The sequence below is a fragment of the Camelina sativa genome, chromosome 10 (genome assembly GCF_000633955.1).
Source record: "Camelina sativa cultivar DH55 chromosome 10, Cs, whole genome shotgun sequence".
NCBI lineage: Eukaryota > Viridiplantae > Streptophyta > Magnoliopsida > Brassicales > Brassicaceae > Camelina > Camelina sativa.
The window spans coordinates 3,783,291-3,791,872 of record NC_025694.1 but is presented as its reverse complement, the minus strand read 5'-3'; the positions used below and the strand labels follow the sequence as shown (position 1 = coordinate 3,791,872).

Below are 8,582 nucleotides of genomic sequence, written 5' to 3'. Positions count from 1 at the left end.
TTTTTACATGTCTTGAACATATCAGGTCATGCGGAAGAGATCTAGGTTTGGAATCAGCTCAGGCCTTGTTTCTAGAGAATCGTCATCTGCTAAAGCCTGCCCCGCAGCTGTTTGCTACAAGAAGCAAAATACGTCTCCATTTGAACTTCCTTTTACTGCTCGGCCACCTACACTCTTACTCAGTTTACACCTGAACATGATTAGAGAGCTGGGTCATGATTCAGCAGACTTCCTGGGATCAGAATGTGATTTGGTAACAAATGGAGGTAGTGATATGGCAGATTGTACAAATAAACATTCTGAACCCTCTCTCAAGAGTAAAGGCCAAAATGGTGAACCAATTATCACTTCGTCCAGAGGGAAACAAGCGCAAGAGTCAAAAGACATTCATACTCCATCTCAGATGCAGTCGCTGGGGTCTGATTCTGAAAACTGGATGTCATTTAGTTCTTCTGTTGGCAGACATAAGCATGAAACCAGGTCTAACGTTCCGGTGAATGGGATTAGTATTCAAGTTCCCATATCTGTTCACTGTGAAGATGGTATTCCGCAGTCAAGTAACTTGGCCTTGAATATACAAGGTAGCATCTCAAGCCCCAAGGCCACTGCCCCAAGAAGTATGTGGCACCGAAGCAAAAGTTCTCTAAATGGCCATCTCTCACATGGTTGGTCGGATTCGAAGGAAGACTTTCTGCACACGAATTTGGCAAATGGACCTAAGAAACGACGTACCCAAGTGTCTTATTCATTGCCTTCGGGGGGTTCTGATTCTAAAAACAAAGGCTCCCTGCACAAGGGGCTACCGAACAAAAGAATTAGAAGGTCTGCTACTGATGTTTCCAGAAGTATTCAGAAAGATTTGGAGTCTAGTTTCTGTGATGCCAATGTGTTAGTCACTCTTGGTGACAGAGGCTGGAGAGAATATGGAGCTCAGATTGTCCTGGAACCTTTTGATAATAATGAATGGAGACTTGCGGTGAAAATGTCAGGGACAACGAAATACTCACACAGGGCACATCAGTTTCTGCAACCTGGGTCGGTAAATAGGTTTACACATGCTATGATGTGGAAAGGTGGAAAAGATTGGATCTTGGAGTTCCCTGATAGGGGACAGTGGTCTCTTTTTAAAGAGATGCATGAAGAGTGCTACAGTAGAAACAGTCGGGCTGCTTTAGTTAGAAATATTCCTATTCCTGGCATCCGCATGATAGAAAAGGAACATTTTGATGGAGCAGAGACTGAATTTATTCGCAGTTCTTCTAAATATTATCGGCAGACTGAAACTGATGTTGAGATGGCATTGAATCCTTCACGTGTTTTGTATGACATGGACAGCGATGATGAGCAGTGCCTTTTGAGAATTCGTGAGTGTTCGGAAGCTGAGAATAGTGGCTCTTGTGAGATCACTGAGGACATGTTTGAGAAGGCTATGGACATGTTTGAGAAGGCTTCATATGTAAAGCAGCGTGATCACTTTACATTAGTGGAAATTCAAGAATTGATGGCTGGAGTTGGATCCTTGGAAGCAATGCAAACATTATATGAGCTTTGGAGATTAAAGAGGCAGAGGAAGGGAATGCCATTAATCAGGCATCTTCAGGTATAATCTCTGATGCTTTCCCATCTTCTATCTATTATTTTTATTGTCTTTTTCTTTCATGTTTGACTTGGGATTTAAAAATCTGCATGGCTAGGCTCTACATAGAACTTTTTGTGCTTGGGGTCACATGCAGAATTGTGGAGAGTATGGCTATGTCTTTATTACGTAGTGTGCTTTTCAGAATATTTTATGACTCATTGGGTGTGGCAAAATGGAAGTCTACTAGGGGAAAAAGTGTGTCTTAGGTAGTTTGATTTCCAGTTTGTTTTGTGTGAAGAATTCTGGAAGTCCAAAATCGTAGTTACTCTGCTGCAAGATTTTTAGTTGTGTCTAACATAAACACTTGTTTTAATTCAGCCACCTCTGTGGGAAAAATACCAACGAGAGCTCAAAGACTGGGAGTTGGTTATGAGCAAAGCAAACACACCAAATACCTGTGGGTTACAGAAGAAACAGTCACTTATTGAGAAGCCAGCGATGTTTGCTTTCTGTTTTAAGCCTCGAGGCTTGGAAGTCAAACACAGGGGAACGAAGCACAGGTCACAGAAGAAACTCTCGGTTTATGCTCAACATAGTTCTGCTTTGGGAGATTATGATGTTTATAATTCGTCAGGTAACTCAGTTATACCTGCTTGATTTTCTATAAATCCTCTATCGACTCTGATATTTATATATGAAGTTTGTCTTTAATCAAACTTATCCATTTCTTTAGCAGGAAGAAGATCTATTGGTTTTGCATCTGGAGATGGGAGGTTTTTATATTCAAATCAAAGCTCTGAGCACGTGAATGAATATCCTATGCATCCTGTATATCCGGGAACATATTCCCCCCGTGAACTAGGCATGGGATATTTCTCGAGCGGCGGAAATGGATATCATAGGAATCACCAAAACAAGTTGCAAAGAGTCAATGGGAAGAGGAACACTAGTGAACGATGGGATGCAGGCTATTCTGAATGGCCCAGTTCCAATCATCTCTGTTACTCCAACGGATCTCAGCGTCTTGATCTGGAAGAATTACAGAATAGTACAGACATTGATGAGTACAAACTGCGAGATGCTGCTGGTGCTGCAAGGCGTGCATGCGCTTTGGCAAAGCTCAAGCGAGAAAGAGCGGAGAATTTGCGGTACAAAGCAGATCTAGCGATCCAGAAAGCTGCAGCTGCTCTCATGTGTGCAGAGGCAGTTAAAGCTTCTTCTGTGGACCTAAGCAACAATGTGTTAGAAAGCTCAAGCGAAGGATGAGTCGATAGATACCACTTCTGTTAGTGAGTGTGGGTTTTGTCACCTCTTGAGTAAAAGAAGAGAGAGAGGGATTCGACATGTCCTGTTCGTCATTCGTCACACGAGCTGGTCTTAACACAATTTAACAACGACCCAGATGAGCTCTACTGTACAGAACTTGCCTCCCTCCGCTTTAAGTAAGCTATATTTTGATGCAGCAATAACACCGAACTGGACTCTGAAACTTTGATCTCATGTACCCATCCGGCTGGGAACGTTCTTAGTAGTTAAGAAGAGACAAAAATGAGGAGATGGTTAAAAGAAAAAAAAAAAGAGAAAGAAAAAAAAAGAAAAGAGGAGATTTGTAAGTAATTTGGTTTATTAGCTTCTTTTGGTAGAGAGATTTAGTTTGAGCAAAATGATTCTTCTGCTGCAAGTATTTTGCGGTTCTCTTCTCATCCGTCTCTCTTTCTCTGCCTTATATTACTTNCTGCCTTATATTACTTTCTTACTTAAGATCAATATGTTTGGAAAAATATGGAAATGACGCCAAATTGCAATACTTGCCATCCATTATAATCGTATAGTTTACAAGAAAATAGCTTACATTACAAGTTCCATTTGTCAATAAGCTAACTAAATGAGAGAGAGAGAGGTGAGATAAATTTCAACGGCGGGCATCTATGAGGCAGCAGTTTTGTCGGAGAATGTCTCATTCCTTTGCTGGCTTCAGCCATCTATTTTTGTCATCTCTCTGGTCTGGACAAGCCCTGAGAGAGCTTCTTTCTCTTCTTTCTACCTCCATTCTCTTTTTTTCGGCTGCTTCCTCCTCTTATAATCTTTTTGCAAGGTTTTTCTCTTCTCTCTTTGTAATTTTTTTTAACGAGGTTTTCAGCATTTTAGAGCACAAGGGCTTCAAGCTTGAAATATTTTCCCATGTTTCTCTCGCCTTTTTACATGACTTATTAGAATAACCTCAATGCTTTTGGCTTAAGATAGTGCTTTAGTTTTCTCAGGTAATGATGGCATTGCTCTTTGATAGGATTTCTCTCATTTGAGATATTGATTTTTTTTCTTGATGAGAGAGGCATTTCTCCAAGAATGGGGAGCAGAATTAAGGAAGACGAACGAATCGAAAAGGCTATCCGGAGCCTATTGAAGCTTCCCGAGAACCGGAGGTGCATCAATTGCAATAGTCTGGTACAATATATTTCTTAGCTGAATTGTATTAACTTGTTGGGCAATGATCATTTTCAAGCAGTCTTTTTGAAATAGCTCATATCAGTTAGCTATAAATTTGGTTGATATTTTCTTTAATCTCCTAATCAATGATCATCTTTAAGAGTGAGATTGAACAAAATATATAACATGCTTATCAAAATTAAAGGTTATATATTTCCTCTATAAGGCTCATTGTAGTTCTGTTCTTTATTTTAACGTCTGAAATCTTGCAGGGTCCACAATATGTCTGCTCAACTTTTTGGACTTTTGTCTGCATAAATTGCAGTGGAATCCAGTAAGTCTTTTGCTCTTGATTTCTCTATCAGTCCAACAGGAAAAGCTTGGAAGCTTGAAAGTGTTGTTCCAAATTTTTTTTGTTTTTTTTTGTGTGTGTTTCCAGTCGAGAATTTACACATCGTGTGAAATCTGTATCGATGGCCAAGTTCACAGTAGAAGAAGTTGGTGCACTTCGTGCAGGAGGAAACGAGGTTTGATATTTTAACTCCTCATTTGTTTTAATCACTTATCGCTGTGTTATATAACCCTTTGCTTGTTCATTGCAGCGAGCCAGACAAGTTTATTTTAAAGAATGGGATACTCACCGTGATGGTTACCCCGATAGCAGGTTCGTGGACATTTATTAATCTCAGCTGAGTTAACTCTAAGAGTAGCAAAACTAAAATTTAACCTCAACTTTCTTGCTTCTTGTTCAGTAATATTTTCAAGCTCCGAGATTTCATCAAGAATGTCTATGTGGACAAACGGTACAGTAGTGAGAGCAATGACTCAGGGCAGAGATCGGTAAACTGCTTTTTAATATTACGTTTACTTCATTACGTTTACCTTTTTAATATATGCCAACTCATTTTGGGACAATATTCTATGTTACAATGTTGCGGATGTACCTCTTTACACATTTTTTCAGTTTTTCTTTTCTTGCTAATCTTTGGTGTATCCTCTCAGGCTGTCATAGAAGATTACAGGGGAAGTAAGATGGCCAGTGCAAATTCTCTTGGATCTAGAAGTCTACAATCTCTGGATAAATATGAAACTGAAAGATCTAGTGCTGTTGGGAGGAGTGGAAGTGAATCTCTCAAGTTTTATTTTGATGACAAGAACCATAATCAACAACATGTTACACATAATCCAAGGTCCAGAGGTTTACCAAAGAGTCCTATCCGTTTTGAGATTGTTGATGATAGGTTTAGAGATGATGGAAGTGTTAAGAGATATGATGCACGTAAGGACTCCAGAGGAAGCTCCAAATCTCTTGACCTCTTCAATAACAAAGACATGCCAAGGTTTCCCATTGTACGCCATACCAGCGAACTCTTAGGCGACAATGCTCCTCAGCTGCGGGTAGGCAATTTTGCAAAAGTTGAAAGAAAGAAGGATCCAGGGAATAATAAGGTAATTTACTAATATGTCTCTTTGTCTGGTTCTGTATTGTGTTGTGTGTGTATACATATTGTCTACAGTTAATGTGTGAACAAGTAGCATTTTGCAGATGCCAGGATCATCTGAGAAATTGAAGAGTCCTAGAAATTTAATCGATGATGTACCAGTTGCAGAACCATCTGCTGATGAAAGCATTAGTAAGCGTTCAAGTGAGATTCCAGCATCCACTGAAAAGCCAGCTCCTAATTCTTTGGAGGCTTTGTTGTTTGGACTCTCTATTCCTTCTGTTGTCCCTGGAACAAACAACTGTGAACAATGGAGTAGTAGTGATATTTCCTCTACTGTTTCTGTAGACAATTATCCTGCAGGGAACCTTGAGACACAGACAACGCCAAGAACACCAGACAGTGACACCTCTTTTGTCGCATCACCTACAATTGCGCATGCTCATGCTGGTTCTTCGGCTCCAGTGTTACCTGTTGCTGCTGATAACTTAATTACACAAGAGACGGTTACACCATGTGTAGCTACAAATAACCAGGTTGGTATCTGCAGTAGTTTTCAAAAGTTTTCTTGACTTCAGGAGTTTAAGATGCATTGGTTGAATGAAGCCAACCCGGATCATAAACAGAGTTTTGAAAAGAATCAATTGTTTCCATAAAACTTGTTTTTTCTTTCCCACGTCCTAACGCTTTGCAAACACATGTTGGATTTATATCACCTAAGGAACAACCAGATACCTCTACGGAACAATCGACAGTACTGGCTATCAGAAATTATGCTCATGAAGTTGGATCTGAGCAACATCATCAAAATAAGACACACTCTAGCGTAAGAAAAGCGCTTCCTGAGGTAACAAAACCTTTCTTTTATTAGAGAAATTTGGACACACCGCTGGGAATCTCCAATCATAAGAATCTAACCATTGGCAGGACCTTTTCACTGGAGGCTTCTCATTTGCCCCCCAGCAGCAAGTTCATGGTCAACATCATGGCATGGGATATGGCATGCAATATTATCAATATCCTATGGTATAGTTTTCATAGGCACAATAGTTTGGTCTGATAGTTACAGCATCTGGTTTTATGCTGATATCCTTTTCTTGGCAGGCTGTGGGCGCCTTAACATATACAGCAAAACCAGCAAATCCCTTTGATCTTAGCTATGATGATGATACAGCTCCAAACCAAACACCACAAGTATGGAAATCTAGAGTTAAAATTTTGTTACTATATTTGATGAAAATGTAAATTCTCAGTTCCTTTATCTTTAATCTATCTTTTGCAGTTTCCTTCTATGGCATATGTGCAAGGAGGAGGCTTACCTCACGTGTCAGCTCCAATACGGTATTCAGATACTTCAAGTCCAGCTGCAGATTCCGTTGGACTGATGACCTCGCAGTCACCTTTTCATACAACCGCTATATCCCCAAACTCTCCAGCTCTTGCATCCAATTATTCCCCTGGTAAGATGAAATTTCTGTAATATGACAGTTTTTATTGGTTGGACTCAGTTCTAAGAGTTTGGTCTTGGTAAAATAGGTGCACTAATGGGGCAGCAGTCACATTTGAACATGTCCCCATCTTTCAGGTACATTACTCAGACAGACTCTGACTCTTTTTAGTGTCCTTTTGAATGGATTCTATGGTTATTGAAACTAAAAAACTGATTTTGGTATGCAATGCAAAGGCAAGAGATTAATGGCCTCGGTACTGAAGGAAACGCGTTCAACCCGGCACATACATTTTATCAGACAAACAATGGATATCCTTGCGTAAACCCAAATGCTTATATTTCCAAAGGAAATCCCTTTGAATGAGATATATAACCTATACAAATTTGACTACTAAGCATGATGAAACAGAGGTTTCTATCATCTAGCTATTGCTTATTGTTCGAATGTGTACATTGATGTGGAAAGATATTTACTTGTAACCAAAAAGATTATAAATCTATGTAATTTATTTAAATGGCCATGGACAATCTTAATAGTGTGTGTGCGTGCATGTGTAATAGCTAGATTGGCAAAGCGTTTTTGCAAGCGTTATGTGTCAAACGCCCATGCTCAACGCCAATCAAAAATAATTTTATCCCTTTCACACGTATTAAAAAAAATGATAACTGCTATAAAAAGTAAAGTGTTATGACGCTGGATTTGAGAGAGTTTGGGGTATTATTTTTAAATAATTATCACTTAAAATATATTAATTTTGAAACAAAAATATTCTGGTAAAAAAATATTTGACTTGAGTCCAAATAATCAACAATATACTCGAATATGCTTTCAATATTCCTTTATGGAGCATATATGGAGAGCTCGTAGATGATTTTTTTTTTTTTGCTTTCGTTATTTGTTTCTGAACAAGATGTTTTTTATAATTTTGTTTTTTAATAAAATTAGTCATAAATAAATTTGTTTCAAGCATTTTTATTTATTAAAAAAAAAATAAGGTCTTCTTCCCCGTCCCCGCTCACAGCTCCCTGCTCCCCGCCCCTGCTTCAGCTGCTTACCGTNCACTCAAATCCTTTAGCTGACAATATGCAGAACTTGAGCTTGAATCGACCACCTCCAATGATGCCTGGTTCAGGTCCCAGACCACCTCCTCCGTTTGGTCAGTCACCACAATCTTTCCCTCAACAGTCCCCTGCTTATGGAGTTCCGCAACGTGGACCTTCACCCATGTCCCGGCCTGGACCTCCTGCTGGGCTGGCAAGACCTGGCGGTCCACCTCCGGTATCACAAACAGCTGGATTTCAGTCAAATGTACCCTTGAACAGACCTACTGGTCCACCTTCTAGTCAGCCANGTTAAGTTGTAAACGAAAAAAGAAAAAGAAAACAAATATTCAACAAAATTTATAATAAAAAAAATTACAAATCCATAACATCACAAATTTCATTTATTACTGGTATTTTAATTATTCGTATGAAACATGTTTTGAAAAATAGTTCTGAAAGTATGAATTTTGTTGGTTATGTAGTATTTTACAATTCAACAAATACTAACTAAACTAACTAGAGTCGTCGATAAAAACCAAACTTGTGCGAGTCCGGTTTAGTACAAGACAGAGTTTGTACTGTGTAGAGTAGACCCGTGTTTTCGAAACGGACAATGATTAAAAAAAAAAAAAAAAAAAAA

General features: G+C 39.1%; 2 protein-coding genes across 4 annotated transcripts in view; both read left to right on the top strand.

Annotated features, from left to right (window-relative positions):
* LOC104716912 overlaps positions 1–3,280 on the top strand; it is an 8,086-nt gene extending 4,806 nt beyond the window's left edge. Inside the window, exons 3-4 of one of the 3 annotated variants that reach the window (XM_019231092.1) lie at positions 1,958–2,213; positions 2,313–3,280. In XM_019231092.1, the coding sequence (XP_019086637.1) occupies positions 1,958–2,213; positions 2,313–2,845 (789 nt within the window). In that variant the 3' untranslated portion in view covers positions 2,846–3,280. The remainder of the gene's footprint in view (positions 1–1,957; positions 2,214–2,312) is intronic. The other 2 variants (XM_010434385.2, XM_019231093.1) reach the window with 2 other exon arrangements.
* Positions 3,926–7,408, top strand: LOC104720011 (probable ADP-ribosylation factor GTPase-activating protein AGD14). Its single transcript, XM_010437986.2, has 13 exons — positions 3,926–4,024; positions 4,279–4,340; positions 4,446–4,533; positions 4,609–4,670; positions 4,759–4,846; positions 5,009–5,455; positions 5,553–5,984; positions 6,170–6,295; positions 6,376–6,474; positions 6,553–6,642; positions 6,731–6,908; positions 6,985–7,033; positions 7,133–7,408. The coding sequence occupies exons 1-13, from the start codon at positions 3,926–3,928 to the stop codon at positions 7,260–7,262; spliced, it is 1,950 nt and encodes a 649-aa protein (XP_010436288.1). The 3' UTR covers positions 7,263–7,408.